The sequence below is a fragment of the Electrona antarctica genome (genome assembly GCF_951216825.1).
Source record: "Electrona antarctica genome assembly, chromosome: 19".
NCBI classification, from domain to species: Eukaryota; Metazoa; Chordata; class Actinopteri; order Myctophiformes; family Myctophidae; genus Electrona; species Electrona antarctica.
The window spans coordinates 17,316,940-17,331,394 of NC_136800.1; the positions used below are offsets into that span (position 1 = coordinate 17,316,940).

General features: G+C 47.5%; 1 protein-coding gene across 1 annotated transcript in view; it reads left to right on the forward strand.

Moving 5' to 3' along the window:
• Positions 1-232: 232 nt before the first annotated feature.
• Positions 233-14,455, forward strand: part of LOC306943009 (disabled homolog 1-like) — a 52,858-nt gene continuing 38,635 nt past the window's right edge. The window contains exon 1 of the mRNA XM_079529214.1: positions 233-404. Within this exon, the coding sequence (XP_079385340.1) occupies positions 335-404 (70 nt within the window). The 5' untranslated portion in view covers positions 233-334. The remainder of the gene's footprint in view (positions 405-14,455) is intronic.

Below are 14,455 nucleotides of genomic sequence, written 5' to 3' on the forward strand. Positions count from 1 at the left end.
TGGACTTAATGACTTTCCACCACCGGTAGGAGGAGTACGTCCATGGTGGGTCTGCTGTGAAACGGGCGCAGCAGGGAGGAGGATCAGAAGGTCCATGGTGGGTCTCCTGTGAAGCACCACGGACGCAGCAGAGAGGAGCATCAGAGGAGAGGGTCCATGGTGGGTCTGCTGTGAAGCACCACGGACACAGCAGAGAGGAGCATCAGAGGAGAGGGTCCATGGTGGGTCTGCTGTGAAGTACCACGGACACAGCAGAGAGGAGCAACAGAGGAGAGGGTCCATGGTGGGTCTGCTGTGAAACGGGGCGAGCACCACGGACGCAGCAGACAGGAGGATGTCGGCGGAGGCCGAGCTCCAGCCGGGCGTCAAGACCAGCCAGAGAAGAGAGTCCAGGAGGGTCAAAGGTCAGTGTGAGGCCTTCATCCATACTCTGTTGACGAATGAAACATACAACTCTGTGTGGAACTGATTGATTGATTGATTGATTGATTGTTTGATTGATTGATTATTTGATTATTTGATTGATTTGATTGATTCATTGATTCATTCATTGATTGATTGAATACTTTATTAAACATTTTGTAGGAAAAACGCACAGGAAAGTACAGTTCAATACAAGGTCTGAGAGGTCTGTTAGAGGCAAAAAGTGTGTGGTTGCCTAGAGACAAGGCAGCCAATCAGGACGATAGGTTGTCAGTACAGCCAATGAGAAACATAGGTCTCAACTACAGCAAGATGGCATGAAAGCACCGCAGAGAGAACATTGACCAGCTGTGCTTACACAGCAGCTGGTAAAAAAACATAATTTTTCTATAGCCAACGCTAAAATCTAGAATGACAGAGATGCGTTTTAATGGGCTAATACAACTGTGAGTCAATACAACGGGCCCACAACAAATAATTGGATAAACACAGACACACATATACACACAGTTAAAAGAATATTCACATTGACATAATCACATTGACATGGGAAGGAAAGACAAGAATTGCTAGCAAACACAACAGAAAGCACTTAAAAACACACGGCTAACCGGGGCACACTGCTCAGGTGCTGTATTCTCTTACACAATGCACGCACGCATGCACGCACGCACGCACACACGCACGCGCGCGCACACACACACACACACACACACACACACACACACACACACACACACACACACACACACACACACACACACACACACACACACACACACACACACACACACACACACACACAGAAGAGGACACAACACTCGAGGCTACAAAAGAAACGAGGACAAGTAGAGAAAGGTAGAACAAGCAGGACAAGCTTTTATACTCTGCACGTTTGGCAGACGACCGCTGAAACAGTGAGTCATGTTAAGGATGCAGCTAAATATGTAGCTGGACCGCAAGCCCTGTCTCATCCCAGAGGTCCAACAACGTGTCGTAACATCTTCCATCCCACGCGGCCCCGGGGGCTTGGTGCTAGTGCCATGATTTAGGTGTCACGGACGGGGGGGATTCACACCCTGTCTCTTTGATGAACAGTATAAGTGATGTAATAGGCCGAGGCAGCCTCGGAACGATCGCGGGGAGATTGAAATGGGATTGAATTGGCTAAAAGGGAGGAAGAGGATGAGGGGGTACTAGAAAGCACGAGAGAGAGAGAGAGAGAGAGAGAGAGAGAGAGAGAGGGAGAATCAGAGGGAGCTAAGGATATCATCGTAGTTGGACCTGTGTTGTCCAAAACTGTTACTTTTCACCTCAGGAAAAAGAAACCTGTGTTCCAATGGAGAGATTGTAGCTATTATTTAGTTGGTTAAATATTTACAGTATAAAACCCACAGACAACTAGTTGTGTTACTTTTGCAAGACACTGTCATATCACAAAGTATAAAATAGGGCATTCATTCATTAAAAAGATTAAATATAGAGATACTACAGTAGGTTTCTGCCCTTCAGCGACGATTATCTTCTCCCCCTCTCCGTCCTTCTCTTCACCCTCCCGTTTTCTTCATTTCTGGCGTCCATGAATAACGCCCGCTGCTGCGGGGTCCAGTAAATCTGGGGGGCTTCAGGAGGGCCGGCTGTAATGGGGTCCATGGGGCCAGGTCCTCCGTGGCCGTTTCTCTGCCTGCGACGGCTCGCTCAGATAAATGGCCGTGCTGGAGGAGGGCCCATCGATTTGAGTTAAGTGGAAGGAGGGAGGGGGAGAGGGGGGGGGGGTAGAAAGAGAGAGAGAAGAGCTGGGGGTTGGGGGCGTTTAGGCCATTATGCATAAGGCCCAATGCGACTCACTGGAGGGGGCTATCAGCACACTGGAGGGGGCTATCAGCACAGGCTATCAGACTTTACCATGTTAATCACATGTGCTGCGGGGGACCGGCGTCGCAATCACTGAAGATGCTATTTAGATCCATATAAATGGAAATAGGGCCACATCAAGATGGATGCGTGGTGTCACGCGTGAACGCAAGCAGCCAGCCGCCAGTCTGCAGCGTTAGCGGTGAGGTGGCTGGAAGTGGAACCAGGTGAAGGAGCCTCAGTGGAGGGACAGGCTGATGACATACATTTAGATAAAGCACTGCCTGTGTTTTCCATTGGGGTGTGGGGAAGGAGGGACACATGGTGACTGTGTGTTCCATTGGGGTGTGGGGCAGGAGGGACACATGGTGACTGTGTGTTCCATTGGGGTGTGGGGCAGGAGGGACACATGGTGACTGTGTTCTCCATGGGGGTGTGGGGCAGGAGGGACACATGGTGACTGTGTTTTCCATTGGGGTGTGGGGCAGGAGGGACACATGGGGACTGTGTTTTCCATGGGGGTGTGGGGCAGGAGGGACACATGGTGACTGTGTGTTCCATTGGGGTGTGGGGCAGGAGGGACACATGGTGACTGTGTTCTCCATGGGGGTGTGGGGCAGGAGGGACACATGGTGACTGTGTTTTCCATTGGGGTGTGGGGCAGGAGGGACACATGGGGACTGTGTTTTCCATGGGGGTGTGGGGCAGGAGGGACACATGGTGACTGTGTGTTCCATTGGGGTGTGGGGGAGGAGGGACACATGGTGACTGTGTGTTCCATTGGGGTGTGGGGCAGGAGGGACACATGGTGACTGTGTTCTCCATGGGGGTGTGGGGCAGGAGGGACACATGGGGACTGTGTTTTCCATTGGGGTGTGGGGCAGGAGGGACACATGGGGACTGTGTTTTCCATGGGGGTGTGGGGCAGGAGGGACACATGGTGACTGTGTGTTCCATTGGGGTGTGGGGCAGGAGGGACACATGGTGACTGTGTTCTCCATGGGGGTGTGGGGCAGGAGGGACACATGGTGACTGTGTTTTCCATTGGGGTGTGGGGCAGGAGGGACACATGGGGACTGTGTTTTCCATGGGGGTGTGGGGCAGGAGGGACACATGGTGACTGTGTGTTCCATTGGGGTGTGGGGAAGGAGGGACACATGGTGACTGTGTGTTCCATTGGGGTGTGGGGCAGGAGGGACACATGGTGACTGTGTTCTCCATGGGGGTGTGGGGCAGGAGGGACACATGGGGACTGTGTTTTCCATTGGGGTGTGGGGCAGGAGGGACACATGGTGACTGTGTTTTCCATTGGGGTGTGGGGCAGAGGGACACATGGTGACTGTGTTCTCCATTGGGGTGTGGGGCAGGAGGGACACATGGTGACGGCAGTGGGATAACGTTACTGTGAACGTTTTTCCTATTTTCAAAAACATTTTTGAATAGTTCAACTAGCCGATCTACATCGACACATTGTGAGCTTGTTTAGATTGGCTATTTCTTTTTTCTAGAGCAAGGATGGCCACATTTTTGTTCGCTAGCATTGACGCTAATATTTAGCATCTACAATAGAGTGCCAAAACGGACATGCGTCACTAAAACCAAGTAGATCCGTGTCGGCAGTGAAGCGCCATCACTTTCGTCCACCAGGGGGCAGATAATGTGTTAATGTACCAAAAGTACTCATTATGCAGAATAAATGTCCGGTTTCACAAGCTGTCATAATGTCTAAAAATATAGCTTGTAGATCGTCTATTTTCAAATAGCTAACATTTAAATAGGGCTGAAGTGGTTAATGTATCTACTAATGCAAATCTATAAAACGTAACTTTTCAAATAATTTGTTTCTGAGATGTAATGGAGTAGAAGTAAAGGTATTGCAAATACTCCAGTAAAGTAAAAGTACCTCAAAGTTGAGTAAATGTACTTAGTACTTTCCACCACTGCTGATATTGATCCTTCGAAAGGCCTTCTCACCGCTTTTATTTCCAAACGAGAACAGTATACAGAGCAACAGCCCATGCAGGCGAGAAGGCACACGCCTCTGTAATGACACTAAATGATAGACTAATTAGTGTTTGTTGGCTGGACCTCAACGGGGGGTCAGAACGCCAATGTCTCTGACTCACCGCTGTCTGCTGAAGTCACAGCATTGGTGGCCACTTGGCCTAACGACCAACTAGCCAATTACAGAGGCACCGTCACTCCAGGCTGTGTGTGTGTGTGTGTGTGTGTGTGTGTGTGTGTGTGTGTGTGTGTGTGTGTGTGTGTGTGTGTGTGTGTGTGTGTGTGTGTGTGTGTGTGTGTGTGTGTGTGTGTGTGTGTGTCGCGTGCGTGCGTGCGTGCGTGCGTGCGTGCGTGCGTGCGTGCGTGCGAGAGAGACCAACCGCGGACAGTCTGTCAGCCTGGATGATCTATTGAAGTGGGATGACAAACCTCTATGGGGATAGCACAAAAACCTGGACATCACTGACTGATGAAGTTCTAGGATTAGGCTATAGGCTACAGCTAAGTTATGGGTGTCAGCGCTTGGTGCTTCCTCTACGTGCTGTTTGAATGAGAAGCCCTGCAGCATTTCATACAGCAATATACTATAGGTTTTGACCCAGTCTTGTCTAGTCTTGTAAGAGATGTTCGTGGTCTTTCCTAGACCCCAGATGTTAGTGGAAGAGGGAAAAAAACATGGCTGGTCGCAGCAGGGTCAGTCTCTCTCTCTCTCTCTCTCTCTCTCTCTCTCTCTCTCTCTCTCTCTCTCTCTCTCTCTCTCTCTCTCTCTCTCTCTCTCTCTCTCTCTCTTTGCTTGGATAGAAGCGAAGGCTCCCCTCTGCCCATCGACGGATTGCTTCACATGCGTGACTTCACTCCATCTCCATAGCAACTGTTGCTCTCCCACTGTAATCTGTGCACACACACACACACACACACACTACACGCACAAATATTAATTTCAAAAAGGGATAAGAGAGAGTGGGTGAGAGCGACAGAAAAAGAGAGACAGACCGAGGGAAAGACAAGACACGAAAGACGGAAATTGCACACCGTGAAATCTCCAGATGCCTTTTGTACACGTGTTGCACATGGTGGGGTTGTAGCATGGCCTAAATATACTGCTTTCATCCTAGCTGCAGAACAGGTTATGATTTAAAAATAAGTACCGGCGACAGGAGCCATGCTCCTCTAAATAGAGATTAGCTGACACTGTGGTGTGCTGTTCAGCTATACTGTTGGGTGAGCAGCACACCCATCCTACCAGTTCACCATTACTGGAGGTGCTGGGAGATATTATTAACATTATTTCTATGTTTACCTCGATTATGATTAATTCACTTTTATATATTCACGTATGTATGTATGTATGTATGTATGTATGTATGTATGTATGTGTGTGTGTGTGTGTGTGTGTGTGTGTGTGTGTGTGTGTGTGTGTGTGTGTGTGTGTGTGTGTGTGTGTGTGTGTGTGTGTGTGTGTGTAGTGAAAATTGCAGATCTACAAGCTCACAACGCACCACCATGCGACCTTTGCACACCACCATTGTACAGGGTTAAGTGGTTAACCCATTAAAACCGGGAAAGCATCTGTGTTGTTCGCTATTCAAAAACAGATGATGTGCAAGCTCACAGTCCGGCACAAAGTGAGCTTATACTGTAGATCTGCTATTTTTTTGTATCATGAAAGTGTGAGTACTACTGATTTAGGAGGAAGAATTGGACTCAGGCATCAACGGGTTAATCAGACTAATCGTGTCGATTCGTTGATATATATATATATATAAATAAAAAAGATGATAAAAAAAAAACTTGAATATTGGTTATTCAATTAACCTACATGAGCAAGATAAGTAGTTTTTTGGTTAATCTAAATATGGGTTTCGATAGATATATATATTTTGGGTTAATTGCGCGGCGGTAGATGACGGTGTCACTGAGCCCTCCAACCTAAAGAGTGATGTGGGCCATCCCCGCTCACCCCCGCTCCCATCAATAACTGTATGTAACTCTGCCGTTGGATCGATGTGCTATCCACTGCTTTGATGATGTGCACAATACCCCTCATTAACTCTATAATTGGTTTAACGATCCTCTCATTTAACCAAAACCTCCTATCTCGCCGTTTGCCGCCGGAGTCGCACGCTGTAATTTCTTTTTATTTGGCGTCTCGCACATTAGCGTGGGTTTGGAGGGATGGGGGGGGGGGGGGGGGGTGGAGGGGTGGGGCCACGGCACGGCACTGCTCCTAATATTTGTAAATGTGTTTGCGGAGAGGCTGGTGGATGTTAGCTGGTACACATGGGCGAGGCAGATGGTCGGGACAGATTTCCCCCCCCCCCCCCCCCCCCCCCTCCCCCCATGCACTCTCTCCCCCCATTTGGAATCATCAGCCCTCTCTCTGAGTTACATTAAAGGCCTATTCATACTCCAGTTTTAGGTGATGAGGTCATCACCTAACGAATAGGCCTTAACACTCAAAATGTTGCTGTGTGTATACCGTCTATAAGCAGACAAGGCAGGTGGACATAGACGACGTGTACTAGACGTGTACTAGACATCTACTAGACGTGTTCTGATGTGTATACTAAACGTGTACTAGACATGTACTAGATGTGTACTAAACGTGTACTAGACATGTACTAGATGTGTACTATAGACATGTACTATATTATACTAGATCCATGCATTTGCAATGCAATTAAATTAATGTTGTCTCTGTCGGGGGAAAACCTCATATGTCCAAAACTGTTACTGTTCAGAATTCAAATTCAAAAGTAGCAAAAGCAGCAGATTGGCAAACATTGCGTTTCGAGCTTGCGGATCTGTACTGTAAGCGTGTGACGCTGTAGTACGATCAGGGTGTTCATTTACGAAATCAAACAGAAAGAAAGGTTAAACATGGAGATGCAAGGTTTCTGCCCTGACAGCGATGATATGCACGGCGGCATATCGTCGGCAGACACGGCTCTTGATAGAAGACGACTCAGGAGTCGGGAGAACGCGGCGTGGGGGCACGTTTTCGAGAAGTTCAAAGGTTATTCCTGGTTGCCAAGTCCTCATGACTGGAGGGGCGCTTATGACAGTCCATCTGTTGCCATCTGTGCCTCTTCGCTGTCCCCATTCTGGTGCGGCGGGGAAGGAGGAGGAGGCTTCCGACCATCCGATCAGGGATGAGCCCCTCGTAACAGTATGAAGCACCGCTAGCAGTAATTGTTCGCTCTGCGGGCCCGCCAGGTCCTCGTGTCGTATAGGTGGGCAAATCCCGCCGCGTTTTAATTTTGAGTCACTCGACCCCAGATCCTCCTCGCATGGCTCTGTTCCTCCGTTCCTCAAGGTCGGGTCTGGGGGACGACCGGCATCAAATGGACCCTTGTGGGCTTGTATAGTTAAACACCCATATGAGTCACACTCTCTATTTTATATGAATGCTGAGGTTCGTGGCCTAATGCATATTAAACTGGGGGTCCTTGAAATTAAAAAAGGTTAGGACCCCCTGTTCTACAGCAGTCTTTAAGGTTAGGACCCCCTGTTCTACAGCAGTCTTTAAGGTTAGGACCCCCTGTTCTACAGCAGTCTTTAGGTTAGGACCCCCTGTTCTACAGCAGTCTTTAGGTTAGGACCCCCTGTTCTACAGCAGTCTTTAGGTTAGGACCCCCTGTTCTACAGCAGTCTTTAGGTTAGGACCCCCTGTTCTACAGCAGTCTTTAGGTTAGGACCCCCTGTTCTACAGCAGTCTTTCTCAACCTGTGGGTCGGAACCCCCACATGTTTTTCGGGGGTCCCCACTCCCATGATGATGAAAAAAATGATAATAAAAATAAACTAAATGAAAAAAAGACCATTACTGGATCAAAGTATAATACACAAACTATATACCATTAGAACTGGTCAAATATTGGCCAAAATGTATTGTCAAATAATATAAGAAAGAAGCAAAAATGTCGAAAATAGCTGATCTATAAGCTCACAGATCGGCTATTTTCACAAAATGTATGTACAATATGATTATTTTGGAGGGTCACCAGGTCAAATATGATTATTTTGGGGGGTCACCAGGTCAAATATGATTATTTTGGGGGGTCACCAGGTCAAATATGATTATTGTGGGGGGTCCCCAGTTCAATTCTGATTATTTTGGGGGGTCCCCAGTTCAATTCTGATTATTTTGGGGGGTCCCCAGTTCAATTCTGATTATTTTGGGGGGCCGCGGCCTGAAAAGGTTGGGAACCACTGCTCTACAGAATGGTGACCTTTTAGTCAAGTGGATTATAAACATGGTGCTTTCCACTTTACAATTTGCATTCAGTAGACACTCTTTATCCAGAGCCAAGTGAAAGGCCATGAACCCTATAGTCAACAAACCAGCGGGTAAATGTCCACAGAAGTAGAGAACGGCAAAACAAATGTAAATAACGAGCGTGACCTCTCAGTGTTTGTTTGGTGATCCAGGAACCGAGGGGAGCAGGTGTCAACTCTCATCCTGTTCTCTCACTGTTCCATGCTCTCTCTCTATCTCTCTCTCTCTCTCTATCTCTCTCTCTCTCTCTCTCTCTCTCTCTATCTCTCTCTCTCTCTCTCTCTCTCTTGCACACGCTTGCTCGCACGCACGCACGCACGCACACACGCACGCATACGCACATGCACACACGCACACACACACACACACACACACACACACACACACACACACACACACACACACACACACACACACACACACACACACACACACACACACACACACACACACACTCCAAATCAAATCATAATTATAATAACCTCATAAAGGTCTAATCTTAACCCCAACCTGAATCTCTACCTAATTACCTCCTCAAATAACCTTTCAACCACTAAAAAACTAATTCTCTTGTGAGGAGTGAGACCGGGAAAACTTTCTCGAATACTACTACACACACACACACACACGCACACGTGCGCGCGCACACACGCACACGCACACGCACACACGCTCTCTTCCTCTTTTGGTGTCACTCCTCTCTCTTCCTAAGGCTGTGTGTAGTAGAACATGATGAAACAGCATGCCCTGCGGTGCACTCCATCACCGCCATATGAACCCTGGGGCGCCACACGGTGCCCCGCACGGCACGGCATGACGCACTGAGCTACTCATATATATATATACTGTATACATTACTACCGTACTACTGCTCTCATTCAGTATATGTCTCTGCATACTGGCGCAGACTTAATGACTAGTATTCAAATGTTATTGTCTTTTTTTGTATTTGTATTTAGTTCGTAAAGTTAACATAACTATAACTAAATGCATTTGAAAACAAATAAAAAGGTTACTTTTCAGGATTCAAAGGATGGCAAAAAATTATTCAGGATTTTAATTCAAATCTAGGAAAAATAGCTGATCTACAAGTTCAAAACGCGTCGCATTGCGACGCATTTTGAGCTTGTGAGAGTACTTTTACTTTTGGTACATTTTGATATCAACACTTTTATACTTTTACGCAAGTAAATGTTTACTTGTAACATAGTATTTATACATTGCAGTATTGATACTTTTACTTAAGTAAAAATGTGAGTACTTTTTCCACCACATGTACATTTACACTACTACTGTTTCTACTGTGCTCATTCCATATGCAAGGCCAATTCTTCTTTTTTTCTTTTGTTTTCCCCCGGATACACGCATAAATCTTTAAATCTCTCCTGAAGTGTTATTAGGAGAGATGGCACACTGTGGAGAGAAGCAAATTGTACATAACATCTGGTGAACCTCACATGGGAGAGAGAGAGAGAGAGAGAGCACCACTCAATTGAACCGCCATCAATGATGATGTTATACGATGCAACTGGAGCAGAGCGGCTTGTGTGTTCCTCGCCGCGTTGTCGCCGAGCGCGCGACTCAGTGAATTAAGCATAACATTAAGACCTGAGGCCCATTCTACAAATGTCTTCTAAACTGTTTTTCTCTGTTTTTCTGTTATATCAGCGGTTCCCAAACTCTATTTGGTAGCCGACCCCCATCTCAAAATATTTTGTTCCAGGGACCCCCAGAAGTTAAGATGAGTAAAACAATGTTCACTTAACATTAAAAGATTACCACACATTTTCAAGATTTTTCAAAAATAGCAGATCTACAAGCTCATAGCTTATCTGCTATTTTGAATAGCTAAAGTATAAAATAATGGATAAAGTGGTTAAAATCTAAAATGACACAGATGCTTTCCCGGTTTTAATGGGTTAAATGAATCCCTATAGCATCCATATTCTTGAGGGCAACATTCACAGAAAATACAGTAGCAGATCTACTGTACAAGCTCACACCTCATCGTAAGGTCATGCGGTGTGAACCTGAAGATCACTCTCAATGATTCCTTTTTTATTGTCTTGAAAAACTTTTTAAATGTCAAAATCTTAATTCAGCAATGCATTGATATTAAAAAGAAAATGTGCTTTGTAATTTGAAACTTTGAACACTCAAGTATTAACACTCTAGCCGCTAGCATTTATTGAAAAATTAGGATCTAATTCACTCCAGCATTTTTTTCAGTTGAGCTCTTATTTTGAAAAGCCACATTTCCAGACTTCCGTCTGTATTAACCTAGTAAGTTGAACAGGTCCAGGACGACTGTTGTTTACAAAATGGGTCTATGCCGGGGCTCCGGAGGGCTCCACATCGCCGGCTCTGTGCCGTCAAAGAAACGTTGTTTTGACCAAAAATGCCATTTGGGACAATGAATAGGAGATACTGGCGATTGAAAGAAACGGATAGAATGGATTATTATGGCGAAGACGATCTAAGATGGCGTGACCCATTGTCATGACAACAACAGTTAGCTACCCGATGCTAACGTAAGTAGCATTATGGCTTGATCGACCGAAAGCGCTATAAAAGCGCAATTGACCTAGATCTACGCCAATGGCGCGGAAGCTGTATACTGTTGAATACTTTAGTGCTATTAAAAGCACTACTCCATCAAGTACTGAAGTACAAATTAGACTGAGCAACATTCACTTGTAGTTCAGTAATATTTGACCAGCAGTATCCACAGTATGCTTTGACTCAAGTGCTGGAGTAGAATATTTTTTCCACCAACTGCACACACTACACACAATGAGCATTGTACTGTATGCACTGTATAACTATGCCCAGGCTAGCAGGTGAAATGCATCTGAATAAGTCCCAGGTTTGACGTCCATTTACTTAGTCTGTAATGACTCTATAGAGCATCGTCAAGCCCTCGCTCTTCCCTTTAGAGAATTGAGCCCTCATGAATTAGTGAGCAGATCTGTGTGTGTGTAGCCGAGAGGAGAACTGTACATTTTTTTCCCATTCATGCAAGCCACTTAATTTGAGATTTTTTCCCCTTCCCATTTTCGTCCCTCCCACCTACCTGCAACTCGGAAGTTCTGTCGAGACTTTCTGTTGAAAGTAGGCCACGAGGAAGGGGAGGGAGTTCATACTTTAGGATATGTACAGTAGGACACCAAATGAAGTGCATTTCTTGGTGGAACAAGCTTGTTTGGTGTAATATTATGGTCTTAGTGCACGGCCTGACATTTTCCGTCAGGGATGTGAAAGCGTGTCCTCTCGCGACGAAGCTTAGCCTTAAGCATGAGGCGAGCCTGATGTACTGCGTGCGCCTCGGCGTTGGCCTAGAATGGCGTGCAAAAAAAGGAGGAGGGCCGCCAGAAATAGCGGTAAATTCTCCAAGGTGTCGCTGACCTTGATTCCAAACGCTGCTATCTCTTTTGTGTCTGCACGTGGTGGGGAGACGCCGTTAAAACCCACTTCATGAAATAAGAGTGGAGAAAAAGAAAAAAAAACGCGTTAATGAGGAGACGGGTTCTTCACAGCAGGGTACATCGTCAGTGTCGTGTGGAAACCTTGTGTATGTCATGAAATGGAAACAAGCGTTCCAGTGGATCCAGTGAAGTTATTATTTAGTCACTATACTATTAATACTTTCCATCGGTTAAATATTTATATATAATATCCACATACACACTTTAATCACTTTCACATTAAAAACAGGAGATTGCTGCAATCTGAAGTGCGTCCTGCGGGCACGTTGTATAGACCTGCCAGCTAACTCAGCCCCAACCCCACCAGACCCCCACCCCTCAGTCTTCAGTTTCACACCAAGCGTACGCCACCCTCCCACCACCCCCTCCTCCTCTGTCTCACATCCATCAGCCTGGGGGGGGGGGGGGGGCTCGGTGGATTGTGGGTGAGCGCTGGACCGAGATGATTCCCCTCAAAGGCAGTCTTTAGAGCTGTTTGTCACCAGCCAATAGCGCCCATGGGAACCACCCGATCGACCTTCCCACCCCCTCCGCCTTCCCCCGATCCCCCCTCAACCTCCCAGCGACCGACTGGCCGGAAGCACAAACACCCCACAACCCCACCACCCCAACACCACAAACACCCCACAACCCCACCACCACAAACACCCCACAACCCCACCACCACACCACCACAAACACCCCACAACCCCACCACCCCACCACCACAAACACCCCACAACCCCACCACCACACCACCACAAACACCCCACAACCCCACCACCACACCACCACAAACATCCCACAACCCCACCACCACACCACCACAAACACCCCACAACCCCACCACCACACCACCACAAACACCCCAGAACCCCACCACCCCACCACCACAAACACCCCACAACCCCACTACCACACCACCACAAACACCCCACAACCTCACCACCACACCACCACAAACACCCCACAACCCCACCACCACACCACCACAAACACCCCACAACCCCACCACCACACCACCACAAACACCCCACAACCCCACCACCACCACACCACCACACCACCACCACACCACCACCCCACCACCACAAACACCCCACAACCCCACCACCACACCACACCACACCACCACAAACACCCCACAACCCCACCACCACACCACCACAAACACCCCACAACCCCACCACCACACCACCACAAACACCCCACAACCCCACCACCACACCACCACAAACACCCCACAACCCCACCACCACACCACCACAAACACCCCACAACCCCACCACCACACCACCACAAACACCACTCCGCTCCCTCTCTCCTCTCATTCAAAACCTCACTCAAAACCCACCTCTTCAGGATAGCTTTCCCCAGCTGAGGTCTGGATAGGATGTCCCCCCTTCCCTCGTTTATCCTTTTATCTTTTTAACCCTGTACTGTTGTTGTGTCTGTTTTGCTTTGTTTTTTTCTTAACACAGCCGACGCGAATCGCGTATCAATACGTTATCAATTAATCAAACGTCGGGTGCGGATCACGTATCAATACGTTTCAATCACTTTTTTATAGCATACTTTCATTCATCTTTTTACCCACCCGGACAATGAAGAACCATCGCCCTATCATTGCTGCTTAGTCCCGCTCACGTGATCAGAAAAAAAAACCAAAAAAAAAAAAAACCCCTCCCCTCCTGAAAACAGGAGGGCGGACCGCTTTACGTGTATAAACCAGTGTAGAATGGCTGCGCCCATGCCGATGTAGCCCGTGTGTGAAAAGAATCAAATTTCACCTAACCTCGCCTCACCAGGCTTTCCTCCACCTATTGGCTTTTATACTCGATTCCCCCCTCCCCTCCTGTTTCTCCTGCAGGAGGAGAGCCTTGCGAGATGGGGGCTCATGTCTCGGAAAAAAACATACGGAACGCTGTTACGCTGCCTAACACATGATCTGCAGATTCTGCACCAGATCGGCAACACACATGGACAGATGCATGTTTACTTCTTCATACTGTAGCGACCAAACGATCCCCGAGCCTACAATACTACGAACTAACAAACGAACCACAGTATCGAGGGGCCGCCATGACAACAGACAGTCTACCGTTGGTGGATCACGTATCGCCATGCAGAGCCGTCATAATCGGAGATCGCTCAGACGTGTGATTGTAACGCTTTTTTATTCATTATAATTGTAGTGATAAGACCGCAATGAACGCGTCGGGGACGTAATCGACCCGGGTGTAATGTATAACGAACTTTTCCGCGACCTAAACCGTGGTGTTGTCATCTGTGGAAGTCATTTTTTCCTTCTCGTCGACATCACAGCCGGGTGACGCTTTTTTCCCCCTCCATCGCCCCCAAGCTGCATGCCCATAGCCTGGCTTGGCCAGCCTCATAGCGGGGATTCACTGAAGATTCTTCCCCGGAGGAAA